Source organism: Pyxicephalus adspersus, chromosome 1 (assembly GCF_032062135.1).
Source record: "Pyxicephalus adspersus chromosome 1, UCB_Pads_2.0, whole genome shotgun sequence".
In the NCBI taxonomy this organism is placed as follows: Eukaryota; Metazoa; Chordata; class Amphibia; order Anura; family Pyxicephalidae; genus Pyxicephalus; species Pyxicephalus adspersus.
The window spans coordinates 7573090-7592667 of NC_092858.1; the positions used below are offsets into that span (position 1 = coordinate 7573090).

Consider the following 19578-nt stretch of genomic DNA (forward strand, 5'->3'; position numbering starts at 1 on the left):
GAATTTGTAATTGTACAGACTGAAAGGAAAATCCATTGGCAGCCAAACAATTCACATCTACGTAGTTCATTCTTGTATTTAGCTGTTTGCCCGGTGTTCAGCTTTAATACTGCAGCATAGCATTTGTGCGGTACGAATAAAGAAAACTAAAAGACTTGCACTGAAATCTCAACTTTAGGCAAAGAACAGAAACATTACATTGTTTTGGGTCAAAAACATGCAGCCCAACCATTACGGCAATTAAATCTCCGGCCGCAGCGATATTCCAAAGAACTGATGGTCGTAAAAGAACTTTCGGCTTCACAGTCCACCGCTTTAAAGATTCATTCCTAATTAAATGCGAACAATGAAATCGCAAGAAGCTAAAGCCACACAGTCACTAATAATTTTAATATCTCTATTAGTATTCGGGAGGCAACAGTGGCAGACACTACTGAGAAAGATAATTAGGTGAAAATCATTCCTTTAACGCTGATTGTAAAATTACCTCCGTAATATACAGCTAAAATTTCAACATACCATCCCTCGTATGTTTGAATAATGGAGCCACAAATGGATGTGTTAGGATTTGGTATCGCTTGGTTGGCAGATGTTGCTGGAAGCAGTAATAAAAAGAAAAAAAAGGAAAACCAAAATAAAAATTAACTAAAAATGACAAAAATTAAAAAAAAATATTTGGGAAGGGAAGGATTGAAACTCTTCTTTTCTTGTCTCAGTCCTATTGGGGGAAATGCCCTTCAAATCCTATCCCAAAGATGCAACAGGAAGAGAAACTTTTACATAAAAGGGTAATTTTCTCTCTTTCTAAGGCCCTAATTTATTAAAGTTCTCCAGGGCTGGACAGAATACATTTTCATCAGTGAAGCTGGGTGATCCAGCAAACCTGAAATGGATCTGGTCCAGGATTGAAAACGTTTGCTAACAAATAGCGAATGACCTTTATGAAATCCATTCCAGGTTTTCTGGATTACCCAGCTTCACTGATGAAAGTGTATTCTCTCCAGCCTTGGAGAACTTTAGTAAATCAGGGCCTAAGTGTCAATGGGACTGGTGTTCCCAATGGATGACCTTACCTCATACCTTGTTTTAGAGGCATGGCTGACATATTGGACTTCCTATTACTTTTAGCCTAACTTGGTGACATTGGACCCCAAAAGGAGTGGATCTACCTGGCAGGGACACAGGCAGCAGTAAAAAATGTATGTGCACACTTCCACTCATCCCTGTTGGGCACATTTGGGAGAGCCATGGGGCTATTGTTATCTAAAGGGATGTCAGAGATGATATTATGCATACTGTACACTGTATGCAGAGGGCAGTATGTCAACATGCAGGTAATGGCTCCTGGCAAGAGTGTTTAATTAGGTAGGTAACAGCTTGAAACCCTTGGGTTAGACTTCAAATAAATAATGCCCACTTGTCATGCTGGGCCTCTGTGATTGAAAGAGCTAAAATCCAATAAATGAAAGGAGCAGGGACAACCAGGTTGGGGAGGGATGAGCTAAATGATGGTGGACGTCCTCCAGTCAAAATTTAAGGCTGGCTCTATCTGACTTGTTTCAGTTTCTAATAAACATTGTGAAAAGCTCAGTGTGCCGTAAAAGAAAATACAGTCCAGAAAAGTAGCCTGCAAAAAGGAAGAGGAGACTGGAGGGCAGATTTAAGAACTACCATTGTTTGGTATAGATGGAAAAAAATACTCTAATAAATACTCCAATACTCTTTAAAATTCAAATTCCCTGATTGTGTAGCTATGCTTGGCAGATATGTGACATCCCCTGTGTCCTGCCCCCCTGCTAACTGTAGTCTGGCATTTATCGTTTTACCAACTTAGGGTTACACTTCTGACTGACCCTCCCATTCAAAGATAATAGGAAATTAGCTATAGTCCAGTGTGCAAACACACTAAACCCATAAAAGATGGAGACATAATCCTGCCCCTGTACAAAGCATTGGTCAGACCACATCTGGAATATGCAGTCCAGTTTTGGGCACCAGTTCAAAAAAAAGATATTGTGGTAATTGGAGTGCAGAGAAGAGCAACTAAACTAATAAAAGGAATGGAGGAGCTCAGCTATGAGGAGAGATTAGCTGAACTGAATCTATTCTCCCTGGGGAAGTAACGTTTAAGGGGGAATATGATCACCCTGTATAAATATATTAACGGTCCATATAGAGAACTCCCTGATTATTCACTTTGAGACCATTACAAAGCACAAGAGGGCGCTCTTTGCGTCTGGAGGAAAAGAAGTTTAAGCTCCGGATAAGGAAAGGAATCTTCACTGTAAGGTCTGTGAAAATGTGAAATTCGCTTCCTCAGGAAGTAGTTTCAGCAACTCCTTTAGAATGCTTTAAGAAAAAGCTGGATGTATTTCTAAAAGCACAGAATATAACTGTGAATTAAACCTTCAAAGTAAAGATAACAGAGACTGTTCATCCCGGGAACATCCGATTGCCTCATGGAATCAGGAAGGAATTTTTTCCCCGTTGCCGCAAATTATACCAGGGTTTTTTCTTTGCCTTCCTCTGGATCAAATATGTCCATGGGGTTTTATATCTGGGATATGTTTATTTTCCTAGTGGTTGAACTTCATGGACTAAAGTCTTTTTTCAACCTGACTTAATATATGACAAAAAGCATGTTGACAGAAAATCCATATTTTTTAGATGATATAGAAACCATGGTACATATGGGATAAGTGGATATATCAACATTGCCCCTTGTAACATACCTTTATTAAAGAACATAAACTATCTCCAATTTAATCCCTTCTTTCCTTACATTCCATCTTTTATATTGTGCTATAAACCATACCACAATCAATTGCATAAAACTATTTATTGTTTTTTTCCCATTTCAATAGTAAAGCTTTGTTTTTAATATTTTTTATTATTTGGATTGAGACAATGGTCACAGTCATTTCCAGCTCTTTATATATTATTTAAGCTCTACATACATTATGAATTCTCTATAAAGTATATGAATAAGCCAATCTCTATATATAGGCCACAAAAACACACTCAGCACTCGAAGAACAATAAACAAAAAAGTTATACTTAGAATAGATAATTACATTAGAAAAAACTAACACAAAAATAAAAATAATTTCTATTTGTTTAATAATATTGTACGTAGAAATAATTATATTATGTAATTAAACTTACCCGCTCCAATGTAATTTCCTCAAATTCATATTCAATTTCCGACCCGTTGATCTAGGTGGGAAAAAAAAACAGCACTAAATTACATGCACATAAAAATGAATCAAAATCTTATGTAAGGCATATATTGGCAGACATGTTATTTTCAGCAGGAATGCTTTTGGTAGCTAGTAGAGATGAGCAAATTTTTCAAAAAATCGGTTCGGCCGGTAAAAGTTACGATTCGATCCAAATTTATTTGCATATAAAAACGGCTATTTTCGGCTATTTCCGGTTATTTTGTCCATTTCGCGGTTGCCGTGCAGTAGTTCTATTTTCTATTTTTGGATAGAGTTTCACTATCTAAGAATACAGAGCACTACAGGACCCCATTCATCACCTGTAATTCCTGGACTGCAGTTCTGTTTTCCATGTGACGTCACATTGTGAAACTGAACTGCAGATGACCTCGGCAGTTCTACTACGATCTCAGGGCACTAAAGGGGATGAATGGGGACAAGTCTTCTTAGACAGGGAAACTCTATCTAAGAATACATAGCAGAAGCACAGCACAGCAACCATGATTGCTGATGCAGCACTGCACTATGTATTCTTAGATAGAGTTTCACTATCTAAGAATACAGGGCACTAAAGGTAATGAATGGGGACAAGTTCCCATTCATCCCCTGTAGTGCCCAGGGATCGCAGTGGAATCTCTAAAGTCCTCACGAATCGCGAGGAAATTCGGGCTCATCTCTAGTAGCTAGACAATGCAACCTTTTGGTATCTACATATATTTTAATACCCTATTGTTCCTGGTGGGCACAGTGTCCCTCTTTAAACACAATTATAATTGTAGCCTAGTGGTTCAGGATGAAATACTTTCAGCTCCCGCAGTACTTCTTTTTGGCCACAAGATGTCTGCAACCTTCTAGGATGAATGACACCCCTCCTCACTAACAGGGTAGACATTGGGACTGCAGGGTGTCATGGACCCACCCCCCTGAAAGGGTGTCAATATGTCACACTTCATCTCCTGTTTATCCATGCAGAGAGTGGTATTAAAGTAATTATGTCAGCACTGCAATTAAAGAACTACTGGTGTTTGGGAGAAAAATGAAGAAGAAGACCCAGTATGGACAGGGATTTTTTAAGAAAAAAAATACAGCAAGGAAAATTTGGGGGGAAGCAGTGAGGGTGGCAGGAGGAGGCAAAAAGAAAAGGGAGGAGGAAGGAAGTAGGAGGGAGGAGAAGGAGGAGACACAGAAGACATAAAACAAGACAGCCAGGAGACTAAGACAAGTGGTGGGAAATCGGAGGGGCAGGAAGAGAGGACATAGGGAAATTATGTGGCAGGAATAAAATGAACAGGAAAGGAAAACACTGGAAATAATATGGCAGGAAATTGGAAGGGCAGAAAGAAAAGACACAAACGTGTTTCAAAAAGAGAAACTCAGAATACAAAGAATGGAAAACAGACTGAAGAGCAGTTATTCCTGTGTGTCCTGACTCCATGTTGATGAAGGGAGAAGCCTAATAATGAATAACTGTGTACATTTTTGTTAATGCTTTGACATAGGAAGTAGAGGAAAATCTTTCAAATTGAAAACAGATGGAAAAAAATCCTTACATTTATTTGAATTATTGTGGAGCTAGCCTTGTGCCATTAAGGGGTCATATACAAAAAATTGGAGTTCAGATAACACTGATTATGTTTATTTTTTTTTGTGATCTCCACTCTTTTTATATTGGGTGATCAGTATTTTTACTACAATGGTGATCAGCAATTGATTATTGTAACACGGTTACCCTAAAATGGGTAATCGAATAACTCGATTCCCGCTAATGAAGTACTGATCACCTGAAGTGACATTTGGCACCCATAGACTGGCAAGGATACCCATAGACTTCTGATTGCCAGACATGTAGCTCTAGCTGCCACTTACAGGTTCTACATCCAAAAATGCAAAAGTTCCGATCAGTGTTTTTAAAGCAGTTCCACTTTTAAAAATGTATGATCAGACAGGGCATTATTGCAGAAAGGGACAGGTGATGCATCTTCTGCAATAAGCACTAAAATTTGCCTGATTGCTCTGTGTATTTGTCAAAAAAATCAAGTATCAGCAATCTCTGCTTCCCCGACGCATGTCAGGAATTAATAAACTCACACGCACCTTAGTTACATATTCCAGCCTGGCCAATCAAGATGGCCGAAGAACATGTTCAGGAAGAGAAGAAGATGGGATTGCCCTGCATGGGACTTATCGTGGGCTTAGTTCTAAGTTAAATGAATGCCAGTGATCTATATTAAAGCCTAAGACGTTCTCTACTTTCATAAATAGGGTGTTATTTTTGAACAGATAACGCCACAGTTTCTGGAGAATGGACCATTTAGGGTTTCATAAACGAGCCCTTTTCTCACTTTCAACATTCTATTCCACAGAAAGGAAAATAAACACAAATAACAAATATACACACAGTAAATGAAAAAATATAACTACAATTATTAATCCCCTCGACCCCTCACCACCTAAGAAAAAATTAAATATTTTATTCTTTTTGTTCAAGAAAAATTAAAGTGAGTACAACAACAAGAGGGCTCTCCTACAAACTTCTTATTCACATTTGCCAATTCTAGCTAAGCTAATAAAAAAAAACTCACATCAAAAATGACTTTCATCGTTACAATAATAGCTCATAACGAATCTTTACTGTAAATACAACATAGTTGTCAGTTAATAGATACTCAAACTGTCATCTTATTGCCCAAAAAATGTCTTGTGTTAGAAATAAAGGATAAAGGATTTGGCAGCTAAAACAAAAGAATTCTAATTCTTAAAGCTTTGCGGTTCCTCTGAGTGATGTACTTGTAAATGCTGCATGCAGCTCTACAGATGATTACTGCGCATTAATCTAAATTTTTAATCTAATCTTCGAGCCCGCACCCCTGCCCTGAAACAAAAGATCCAATGTCGTTATTGAATAACTGACAGTGCTGCAGGAATCTTGGCAGAAGTTGTGGACTAGCCAATCAGTGAAGCTAAATTATTAGTTAGCATCCGCTCTGGGAGCGTGGCATTGAACTATTGAAGTATCTGTTGTATAAGGTGTCTTCAGTGTATGGTAATCATTCCAAACTTTTTTTCCCCACAGGGATAATTTTTTACAGCTTGAGATATTGAGAACCCCAGCTAAAACCATTTCATTATCAAAAGCACCTTTAAAATAATTGTCTGGTTTTTAGGTACCCCCACTAAATTCAGTTTATTGGGGAGCAATGGGAAAAAGCATCCTAAACAAGTGGCTAGTGAAAAGAATGCCCCCTTACATTGGTATCTAAAACACCACTTCATAGACAACTGGAAAAATAGCAAGTATTGGGCAGCACGGTGGCTCAATGGTTAGCACTCTAGTCTTTGCAATGCTGGGTCCCAGGTTTGAATCTCGGCCAGGACACTATCTGCCTGGGGTTTGCAGGTTCTCCCCAAATTTACGTGGGTTTCTTCCAGGTACTCTGGTTTCCTCCCGCATTCAAAAACATGCAGTTAGGGTAATTAGCTTTCTCTAAAAATGACTGAGGTAGGGACATAAATTGTGAGCCCCTTTGAGGGACAGTTAGTAACATTAGAATAGATTTTGTAAAGTGCTGTGTAATATTTTGGTGTTATATAAATACTGTGTAATAGTAATAATAATGGAGCTATCATATTATGATATTATTTTATCATCACATTGGCAATCAATCAGCTACAGTTCAAGGAACCTTTATCAACCTCTAGGAAAAATGCCCCTTACATTGGTGGCCATTGGGAAGAATGCTTCCCCCCTTTATAGTATGGTCAGAGTACCACCTTTACAGACAGCTAAATAATAGTTATTGTTGTTAGTAGTTGTTGTTAATAGTTATTGCCAAGTAGCCCTGGCCCTGGCACTAAGCAGATACCATCAATTGGATTGTCAATCAGCAACAGCTTAAGAAAATCTTGGTGGCCCCTGAAGGAACCTTTCTTAAAAATAGTTGGCCATTGGGAAGATTGCCCCCAGCCAGTATCAGTCAGAATACCATTTCTAAAGCCAGTCAAAAAATGGGCCCTGGCCCAGCACTATCGTAGTGCTACCTTGTCGTAGGCTACCGTAGGCTACCTTGATAACCAGATACAGATGTACCAAGGCAGACTCTTTATCTGCCCAAAACTTTGCCTCCTGCAAACTTAGCAAACTTACCCAACTGCTCACTAATTTCCATGGACTTTCATTTTGGGGACATACTATTTACTTATTAAGGTGGCAACTGGAACATGTTCATCGAGTGAGTGGGACATTCACTTACAGGTCTTTCATATCATTACCCAGCGGTCCTGTCCTCGTTTTAAAGTGTTACCTACATACAATACTAGATTTTCTATGAACACTTTGGAGAGGACCCCTAATGTTAAAAAATGAGCACATTCTCTTGTTTATTTACTGTCCAATCACAAGCTGGGGGAGGGACAAGACCTATACGTGTTAGCTAACTAAGGCAGAGAAACGTCAGGTCTCCTGGTCTGCTGTACTATGTGGTAGAGATGCATGAATCTCAATACTGAATGAACAGAAATACAAACAGCTTCCTAAAAAGTCTTTAATCTGTGTTGCTTGCATTTTGCCTGGAGTTCAACTTCATAACAGAAAGCTAAATGAATCGATAGATTATTTTGTGTCTTACCGCGTTTTCATGGAATGGAGTGTAGCTAACATAGGGGATGGTGTCCAAGGTGTCTGTATTCACAATAATCGGAGCGGGGCTGGCCTGAAAGTAAAGACATAATACGGTATTATTTAAATTTCAAAAGTTAACTTTTAAAAAATGTAAATTTGTAACATAAAAAAATCTAAAACAGTAAAACTTTAAAGAAAAACCCAAAACACCATTGCAACATCTCTGCACATTGATGTGTGAGCCCAGATGTATCTTCTTCATTAGACAGGCGTTTATTGATATATAGACAGCAGTCCCTGATCCCAAAGGAACTTACAATCTAATGTCCCAACCACACATACAAGCATGCACATATACGCTCAATGGTAGATGTACAATCTAACAGCATCAACTGTGTTTTTTAAAGCACTGTGTGTCATAAAAGACTGCCATTCATTATAAAAAGTTATCTATTACATAATTTGTTACATAGTTAGGTTGAAAAAGACAGAAGTGGTTTGTTCCCAGGTTTCGACACCAAAAAAAAAAAATCCATATTTTTCAACATAAAATATACAAATAAACATACTACAAATCTGCATATTCCAGAATGAGCCATATTTGCACAGTAATCCAGCCAAAATAAACAAATAAAACATGGTTCAATTTTTCGTAGCCGTGTTTTTGTATTTTTGAACAGCCACTTCTGCTTTGCATACATAGTGATGGCTGCATGGCATTTCTCAGGGTGAGTTTGCTGATGGTGGAAACAAAAGACCATGACTGCATATTGGTGTTAAAATGCCAACCTCCCAGTTCCATTGATTACAATGAAAAAGAAAATGTTTAGGAAAAATGCAAAAATGTTAGGGACTTTGGGCCTAATTTATTAAAGCTCTCCAAGGCTAGGGAGGATAAACTTTTATGAGTAGAGTTGGGTAATCCAGAAAACCTGGAATGGATCTGTTTCGGGATTAAAAAATTGCTAACAAATAACAAATGACCTTTAAGAAATCCATTCCAGGTTTGCTGAATCACCCAGCTTCACTGATGAAAGTGTATCCGCTCTAGCCTTGGGGAGCTTTAATAAATCAGGCCCTTTGTTTTGTCTTTGACTCCTCGAACTTCCTGTGGTCACTCTAAAATATCAAATAGTGATGGCATAAGAAGGAATAAAATCTGGCCAAGGTTCAGCCCATTTCACATTCTATTCTATCTGTGCATTATAAAAACCCTTCTTTTCCAGCTATGCTGCAGCCAGCAAAATGAATTTTAGATGATCTACACCTTAGTATTTCAAAGTTAGTATTCTGAAGGGTATATGATTAAGAAGTCCAGGATAGAAGGTTGAACTCTTTTTTTTTTTAAATTATTATTAAACAATGTAAATTACCTGGAAATAATAGATATATTATTATACATACAAACGACCCTTATAAACATTCCTTAAGTTGCACAGATACTAAAAATGACCAAAATTGAGGGCTTCCATTTTGCCAAAGTTTTGGTAAAAATTTGTAATTAAAAACAATTGCATATTTTGTAAACTTCTTTTCTCTCCTGACCAAGTGACATAGAAATTACCAATGACAGACATGTTTGCCATCCAGCCTGGCTGACAACCATGAGACCTGGGCTCAGTGGTTGTCCAGTGGGCTCAGAAACAATCCATCATGCTTCTAAAGTAAACCAGATAAAGACCTGTGTGGCATTTTCCAAAACAGGACTGATAGCCCTTTTCACTATATAAAATGCAAATATAAAGTTTTTTCAATTCCTAAAGTAATCCTTATCAATGTTGGTTAAAACGATAGGAGGCCAAAATTACTACCTTACCTAGGGCTGCACTCAGCCAAATAATGACATCAAACTGGGATAGATCTTCAAAATTCCTAGCATTCAAATCATTGCTGCCATAAGCCAAATAGGTCACTTATAAGGAACAAAAACATCAAACTTATCTCTTTTTATGAACCAATAAAAATGGAGAATGCTGACTACTTTCTTGTTTTCGTTTAAAAACAACGCTAGTTATAAGAATGTTTTGTGAAGAATCCAGTTTGCTCATATTTTATAGTCACCAACTCTTCCAAAATCTTTGTAAGGTGTAATAAAAGTTTAATGGAACTGGAATTGAGCTAAGCAGTTTATTTTACACTTTAATTAAAGGATACATTAAACCTTTTCTTCCTTGAGAAGACCAAGCTATGCACATTTATATTTTCCGGTTGCTTTAATGAGAATTCGAAGACCATTAAACCATCAGAACTTTTTAAGAGCACTTAAAGTGGAACTTGGATTTTTTTGTAGGTATATTTTTCCCAGAGTGAGGAGAAATCCTACTGTGGCCAAATATCTCTGATCTCTGATGTCCTGTCCTCATCATCCGAATTCCACCCTACTACTGGTCCAGTCACAAGTTTCAAAATGTCTGTTCTTCGTTCACTTATCTTCCTATGGTAATTGTCCCTGTGATACAAAGTAAGATGTCCCTGACCATGAGAACACCCAAAAAAGAAATGGAAAGGTCCACTCTTCCCCAAGCCAGCACTGGAGAGGAGGAGAGAGCTTCGAGAGGGTACAAGCTCCATCTTTAACTCCTCCCTGTGGGCATATATATCCTATGAGTGACACATATAGAATTTCATTGGGATGAGATTTTCTCTACTTGTTACCGCTAATCATATTCGATCAACAACACATGTTGTCACAATTGCCAAAATATTTCTTGCCTAAATACTGTAAAAGTTGCCTGTTTGTTGACCACATATTGCTACATTTATCCATTTCTTGCATGCATATGACCACGGTTGCAAATTCACCCATATGGTCATCATTGCCAAGGTATTGCCCACATTCTCTTCTCCCTATTTCTTGTTTGTACACATATAAACATGAAGGGGTCCTTAAATAGGTGAGACCACAGAAAACATCTATTTACAGAAACACAAACATCAATCAAGTGCCTAAAGGCATTTAATGGTAATATGCTTAGTATAACTGTCTTGCTGGTTGTGCTGGTGCAAAAAAGTAGTTACAACTTTTTGTGAATTTGGTCTTTTATAGTATTTGGCAAAAATAAGGAATAGCCTCAAAAATGTGAGGTTGTCCAGAAGTCCCCAAAATATTTGGTGGCCTTATGTCCCAGTGTCTTGCTGCACTAGGGTGCCAGCTTTAAAGCTCGGCCTGAACATTTCCATAGGGCTATAGTAGATTCTCATAGTTTTTAACAAAAGTTTCTTCTGGGCATCCTGTTTTTTTCTGAGAAATCTAGTAGGTTAATTGACTCCCCCCTAATTGGCTTTAGGCTAGTTTTAATTTTACATTGTGGGTTCCTAGGAGGGACCGTCAGTGAAAGGATTATGGTATATAAATGTAGTCAGCATTATTTGTTCAGACATTCCCAACCAGGTTTCTGCAGATCCGTAGTGTTCCTTCAGCACTTCGAAGGGGTTCCAGGGATTATTGACCTCACATTTTGTGGTGCCTGCAAAGTTTTAAGCCAACACTACTGCAGAGTAAGCAGCATGCCCACAGGGGTTTTAGCTTTCTTGTGTAGCATTTAGAAAACCACCATACAGGAAACATTCTTCTGAAATGAACACTAATGTGAAGGGCAGTTACCCCATTGACACCTAATGAATTGATTACACAGAAGTTGCATGAGACCTGAAAAAATGTAAGGGTTCCTTTTGGGTAAAAAAGCTGAGAAATATTGGTTTAGAGGCCTCTATTACTATTTAATTGGACTTTATTATCACACCATGGCACTGTTAACCCCATCTATGAGACATTATGAAACTACCTTAATTTCAACACAGCATGCTTTTTATCATTATTGGTCCTGCACCAGCTTTGAAAAGTTAAGGACACAACCCACCATCTCTAATCAAACTGGCTACCTGCTCCGGTCCCTTAGTCACTATTTGCCAACAATGCCTCTTCCAGTGTCCTAATGAAATTTCTCTTTTAAAAGTGCTTCTGTCACATTTACATACAGAAAATGTAGATAAAGTGGTAATAATAAAGGTAATATAAAGTTGAATGCAAATACATTGCAATATCTACCCCAGTACCATGAAAGCCCCCAAACCCGGGGGGGAAGGGAGGGGCTCTAATGTGCAAACACCAACTTTCGATGGTGAGAAAATGTAAAAAAGTTCAAACTGTTTCAACTTGCTAGAAAAAGATGCTGTAGCAATGTACATGTACTCAGAATACCTTCCTAAAGAAGAAAGTTAACAGAGAGTTTACAAAATTCCTATTTGCTTTTTTTTTTGTAATATATATATTACAGTATATTACAATATATTATATTATATATATCCTAAAGTATTACAAAAACCACTGGGAATTCTGTATTGGATGGGTTACATATATATATATATTATATATGATACACACACTGGTAAGAGCCTTGCAACCGGTCTTTTTAGTTCACTTTTATTTTACTGCCACAACGAGAAAAAGTACTAATCTCTTCAAAAAAATGGCTTGGCAGAAAATGGTAAATTATTATGATATTATTAGAAAAAAAGTATTGTTTAAACTAATAAACACTATTAAAAAAGCCTCAACATTTATAATTTGTATTATATGTCATTTCCTATAAAGTCATAATAATAGTGTTTCTCAAACTAAGTTTATCTCAAGAATTTCTAAAGATTTTGCCAATTAATTTAAACTTTTCCAAGAACAATTTTTCTGATTATGTTTTTCCAGGCTCATCACAAGTAATTTAACGCCTTGTTGACTGTAAAAAAGTAAAACTCAAATACACAATGGTAACAAATCTGACCAGTAAATATCCATTTGCATTTTGCTTTTAGGAACATTTTAACACACTCAAAGTACAATACCGAATGGAAGCAACAGATACCACACAAAGAACAAATCAAAAAATATAAAATGTGATTTTAAGGAATAATTGGTCAGTATTTGAAAACTGAACACATTTTCACTAACTAGAAAATATTGAAGTTTCCAATTATGAGATTTTTCTAGGAAATGAGGAACATTTGAAGACAGCTTTATGGTTTTTAAACAAAAGACAGTACTTGGTCAATACCTGTATCTGAACACTATTAAATATTGAAAAGGCTGTCTTTAAATCCTAACATATTAATTGAAGCTAATTAAATGGTAATCCTAACCTATAATAATTAAAGCTAAAATTAAAAAAAAATTAGATAAAAGAGCATAATACATTTCTGAATATTAGCAACAATATTTTAATTTGCTAAAGTCCAAAAAGTTAATAGATGGATTGGTTAAAATGCTGTAGTTTTTTTTTTTTCATTCGGTTTGATAAATATTAAAAATTTTGGCAGCTCCTAAGTGTATAAATTTGCATTGCATCGCCCAACCAAAAACAAATCCGATTTTGAAAGATTTGATCGCCTGTTTTTACATAAAGCCTATTGACCAAAAAGAAAACAAAAGAACTACCAATAGGTCCATACATACCTGAAAAGGGGTGAGCCATTCTTGGGAGCAGGTGCATTCTGCACAGCATTCCCTTACTGACCCCGCAACCTGCTCCATCACCCTGCTGGGGCTTTTCTGCGTAGCGCCCCAACGACCCCCAAACTTCATTCTACTGTAGGGAGACCCCACGGCCAAGGGGATGGTGAGGTTCTGAGCATTATAATTAAATCCCAAGCCTGTTTTTTGCCAACCACAAGAGCAGTGAGGATCGCACATAATTGCAGAGAAAGTTGGACCAGGATCGATGAGTCGTCTGAGCTAATAGGGTCCCTTAAGAAAGTGAGACTTTGTGCATGACAAGCTAGCAATTACTTCCTAAATGGAGAGGCTTGCTTAGTAGACGGTCTTCGTACAGCTGCTCTCTATTGGGAAGGCATTGCGGAAAAAGCAGAGTTGAGGCATGCACAGCAGTGTGTGTGTTGGCTTGCAGCTCTTTGTCAATACATGAGTCAACCTACGGACCAAGATGACAGCATCCCTGCTTCAGGCGAAAGCAATCAATGCTCGGCACAGCTGGGATACCAGACTCTGCTGTCTGTAACCTACTCTTGCCAAGCTGCTCAAACGCTGCAGCGAGGGGGAATTTCTCTCTGTAACCTTTCACAATGCGCAGTCCAAGCGAGACCCCAGACAACAGCCTCGGCCCAGATCAACAAACAACCCTGATGAGTTTTTGCTAAAAAGAAAATATTCGTTTCTGAAGGCTACTGGAAACATTTTCTTAGCAGCGGGGACCATAAAGATCACGGTGCCACGTGCCTGTCGTGAGCAGGATGACTGCGATTCTGATGTCAGAACAGATTTGTCACCAAAAATCACTGGACTTTAATTTAATTTGTGTAATAAGAGGAGTACGGTGCAGGCTGGAGGAGCTGTAATACAAACTCAGTGCCGATTAGATATCTAGGGCAGTGGATTGCACAGAGAAATGTGTCAGTTCAATGTTTTCTGGCTTATTCAATAAGGTAAAGAGCAATGCGTGATAGATGGTAACCAACAAAAATGGTCTTTTGTTTGTTAAATTGTACCTGTACACAACCAACTAACATTGAGTTCCTGGAAACATTTTGCACAAGTTGCCAATTCTGAACTAGGGATGAGCAAAAAAGAACATTTTAGTATCTGCCACATTACTACACAAATGTAAAGATTTCTAAAACATTTCAACATTTTGCAAAAACACACTGAAGTCAAGGGTCAGGGCAAAGTTATGGTGTTTTGTGATGGAGTTTAAGGGTTCAATAGACTATTAAAAAGCTAATATTCCAGACCTTTAAGAAAACCTTTATACTTTAAACTTTACTATATAAAAGGACATAAAAATAATTAAAATAAAATAAAAAAAAACAAATGATAATAATGCAAAGACCTTAAAAAATATAAACAAAACAAAAAACACTAAAACAAAACAATCCAAATACAAGAAAACAAAAAAAAACTCTTTAAATACATTTTTAAATAATATATAAGGAAATTTCAGGTTCAGAGAACCCTTTGCAGGGATTGGGGTGGCCCCATACCTGCCTTGAGTGTGGCATGTGTGGGTACACCCTCAGTTAGTAAATGGGCATGGAGTTGTGCATGTCAAAGAGCATGAAGTTGTCAAGTTCACATCGCCCCACCATTACATTCATATCTATTGCCGTCTGTGTTCCAACTGAAGAGATTCACTATCACTGGGGCAGAAGGTGAGAAGAAGTAAAAGACTACAAGTATGAAGGCCCAACACAGGGTTCCATTCAGTTCCAGTGTTCCTTGATATGGAATATTGGCCCAAATGCATTGGGTTCCTGGTTCATATCTGTGTTTTTTATTTTTGCTGCCATTTGTGCCTAATTTAGGAATTACGTTAACCTCCAAATCCACAGACACAGAAATCTGTCATAAAGTAACAAAAATTGCCTTGTCATCTGAACAAGTGAAAGTCTTCCCCTCTACTATTGTTCTGGTGACAACTCAAAATGTTGGGTTTTCCCTCATTATCCAGTATTAATGTATGTCAAGATATGGTGATAAATCCCCCTAATGAAAAAGATAGCAATAAAAATTGGCCAAAAGGAAGAACCTCGGTGTCCTGCAGAGAACCCTGACCTCAACTCTACTGAAGCCTTTTGGATGAAACATATTACCAGACATGAGCCAGTTATTTCCAACCAACATTGGCACCTGACCTCACAAATGTTTTTTTGGTACAATTATCACAATTCCCCAGATATACGTTAAGTTTTCCCAGAAGGGATGGGGGAGTAAGCACCATATTATGGTCCAAATTTTGGATCAGGGGATCTCAAGGAATAGGAGATCGCTCTTTCAAATTTTTATTACCAGTTTAGGGAAGACCCTTTTGTGATTACTGTGCTCCTAATCACAAATTTAGCTTAATTGAATCACAGATTCAACTTAGACATGGTTGGATGGGTTTGGTGTGGAGGAACCTCAGTGTTCTGCAGAGAACCCTCACCTCAACTCTACTAAACACATTTAGGATGAATTGTAATACCAGATGTGAGCCAGATCTTTCCAACCAACATCGGCACCTGACCTCACAAATGTTTTATTTGGGAGAGTTATCACAAATACCACAGACAAACGTTAAATTTCCATATTATGGTGCATGATTTGGAAAAGGAGATCTTAAGGAAGAGATCACTCTTTCAACCTTTTGATAACAGTTTAGGGAAAATCCTTTTGATATTACTGTGCTCCTAATCACAAATTCAGCTTCATGTAGACATAGTTGTATGGGTTTGGTGTGGCGGAACCTGAAGAGAACCCTAACCTTAACCCTACTGAACACCTTTGGGATGAGGGGGCCAGCACCATATTATGGTCCAGGATTTAGAATAGGAGACCTCAAGATGAGCTCAGTGTAAGGGTCAGGTGTCCACAAACATTTAGCCATTTGTGTATTTTGTAACATTAAAATTACAAAAACCTCACAAAGCAGTTATATCATGAAATTTGCATGTGAATGTATTTGACCTTCTATGTGTAAAATATTCAGTTGTGGCGTTTATTATCTGTTTAAATTTTAGAAGAAGGAGAAAGAAATTAAAAAAGAAATCTTTTGTTTTCTCCCTCAAACTTCTGACACCGTAGTCACTTAGGTTCTGAAATTGTGTGAGATGAATTATTTAAAAAAGTGATGGAAATCGTAAGAGGACAGAAAGTTGATTGACAAGGGTTTAAAGCTTGATGCCAAGTAGTTTAGACAGACCGTGGTGTCTATGCAGCAAAATATGTCCGTTCTTCATAAATAAAACATGATAAAAATGCATTTTGTGAAAATCTGGGAGCCCTTCTTTGTTCAGGTATTCCTGTAATGAAGCAAAACGCATAAATACGGAACTAGGTTTTTTGCTACCTATCTAATTGACAAACAAGTTCACCCCTTTTTTGCCTGTTAAAAATCTTATTGTCAGCAGGCTGGGGTCTACACACTTTAAATAAACCATGGATGGTCCATTATTGGCTTTGTGGTCTCTGACCATGCAACTCAGCCCAACCTGAAATGAAGGGTTTATAGTCTTTGTAAATCCTATTCATTAACCCATGTGCTCCCTTTTGGTCTGTTAAATAAAGAATTGAAGAAGAAGTGATTGAATAGAAGTGATTTTGTTTTATATGTTTAGTCGGTAAAAAAACAACAGGTAAAAAAAATCCTGTAGATCCTCCAGAAATCTTTTGAACTGATCTTTTCTTCTGTCTAGGCCAGTGTTTCCCAACTTTTTTTGAAAGGGAAACTTTCAATCTTCAGGGAACCCCTGCTATAATTACTATATCCACAACTCATTGTATATTATTGTGGTGGTTATTGGGATGAATGCCTCTTACATTGCTGGCCAATGCGAAGAATGTCACCGTTATCTTTACTGCTCTTTGGTCAAGGAACCCCCCAGCAACCTCTGGAGGAACTCTTTTTAAAAACACTGGTCTAGGCTGACATTGTAAGTTATTGAACATCCATTCCTCCAACATTATACAGTGCCCCAGGGGACAAAAGTGCCCCTTACATAGATGTAGTGTTATGACTAAGCATGGACACCCCAGGTAGAAAGATATTGGACCACTAGTTGAAAATATGTAGCCGCCATCTAGTATGGGTAAGCTGTGATATATTACATTTTTGTTTTTTTGGTATAGATGGCTATAGATATGTTTTTGCTTTGGTTAAATATACTCACATCTGTCTTATGTAAAATAAATGATCACTAACACAAAAGCTCAATAGCTTTGGGTGACAATTATGGAATAATTGCATGGGCTTTAAGGGTTCTATGGGAAATAGCAACTTCTAAATAAATCTCAGGAGCTATTTAAAGCCTATTAACTCATTAGGTGGAACTAAACCTGCATTACTCCCCATTCCTTAGCAAGGTGCACCATCTTCTTCTTTCTTCGTTTCCTCCTTGCAATTTTGGCTATGATTGGCCCGGCTATGGTGATATACAGCAGAGTTTATTCATTCCTGGAACGTGCAGAGGAAACTGGGAATGTCAGGTATCTTGCCAACTAAAGCTGATGCCGCATCTGCAACCTGGATCAATCAGGCAGGTAGTAAGGATTACTATAGGACCTGTACATTACCTGTCCATTTCTACAGTATTGAACTACCTGATCATGTATTCCTAAAAGTGGAACTTTAGGAACCAGCTTAATTTCTTTCCCCTTACTCACTCACATAAGTATTGTCAAAATTGTGAAATTACAGTACAGTACATAGATATCATGCAGAAAGAGAAATGCCATGGAGAGCAGCAAACAAAGCCATGGCTCAGGACAAGTCACCCCCATCTTGTTAAACAAAAAATACCATGGGATGCAATAAACAAAGCCATAGATTAAGACAGCACATGAATGTCTAGTAGATGAAAAATCCAATGGGAAGCAGTAAACCAAGCCAAGACTTGGGACTGGCAATAACTCTCTTTCTAAGGTAGGTGAATAGCTAGGGGTTATATTATAATAAAACTGAGAAAGGCAAATGAATAACAATAGGTTGGTGAACTTTAATGAAACAACACTCATTCCTCAAATTTGCATAAGAAAAACAAATATGCTTATTTAACTAGGAAAAAAATTATAATATAATGTATTACCATATTACATTTAATATATTTTAAATCTTAAATCTTAAAAATTAAATTATTTAAATTACCCCTTATAGACTCAATGAATGAAAGAGAAATTTTACATATTTTAAAAAATGTAGAAATTATAATTATAATGAATATTAGTTATTAAAAATTAGAATTAGATATTTTAAAGTTCTAAAATGATAGTACATAAAAATAATTATTATTGCATGGTGGAACTATAAGTTAGTCAATGTAAAGAATAGTCTCAGATAAAGCAGGAACAAATCGGGATTTAAGGGGGGGTTGTAGACCTATGATAGGCACTGTATTGAATATATTTCCAATAATGCTGAAACTTTAAAAATCTTTAAAAATCAGGACTCTGCACGCTGTTGGGATCCTTTTCTTGTCTATTGTATTCCAGTGATGTCTTACAAATCATTCTGCTATGAATAATTGAATAGTACATCATTAGGAACACAAATCAGGCAATGGCATTAATGACAAGGCATTAGTGTAATGTAATTTTTCAATACAGTTATTCCTTGTGTAGGGGACTGGAATCTGCAATGATAAAGACTTGTTACTCTGGCCACACAGTGCATTCCTAAAGAGAGACGTGACACTAAAGTCTTTATATTTTCCTCCTATTTTATCCATTCTCTATGTACTTCCCATCTCGCCATCCTCAATTTGTTTGTATCTCACTTTATAACTTTTCCTTCCTTTGTTCCTTTCCCTTCCCTTCCTTTTTCCCCCACTCTCCTTACTCCCCTCCCTCCCTACCTTATCTTCTCTTGTTCCTCTTATCAACGTCCTCCCCTTTATTTTCCTCTACTATAACCCCATTATATGAATTCCTTCTCTTTTTCTTTTCTTTGACCAAGAGGGAGCTGAATTGAATACATGAAAAATGTTAATCCTAAAGACACACACTTGAAATAACTATGGCCAACAATTTAATAAGTAAGCTGAACATACAAAATAAAGTGCACAAACATTTCAATAATATTCATACCACAAACTTAACCAACCCAGTTGGGTTATAATGCAAGTTTTTACTAACCATTATATTCCAGTCTTTGCCTTTTATGACCCAACAAGAACACCATACCAGCCACTAGTCACAGTTTTTCAGCATAGCGAGTACATTTTTGATACTTTAAACCAGGGGTCGGCAAACTTTTATGGCCA

General features: G+C 37.3%; 1 protein-coding gene across 1 annotated transcript in view; it reads right to left on the reverse strand.

Moving 5' to 3' along the window:
- The window catches only part of DLG2 (discs large MAGUK scaffold protein 2), a 767759-nt gene that overhangs the window by 290461 nt on the left and 457720 nt on the right, over nucleotides 1-19578 (reverse strand). The window contains exons 6-7 of the mRNA XM_072398627.1: nucleotides 7847-7930; nucleotides 3166-3216 (exon numbers count right to left, since the gene is read on the reverse strand). Of these exons, the coding sequence (XP_072254728.1) occupies nucleotides 3166-3216; nucleotides 7847-7930 (135 nt within the window). The remainder of the gene's footprint in view (nucleotides 1-3165; nucleotides 3217-7846; nucleotides 7931-19578) is intronic.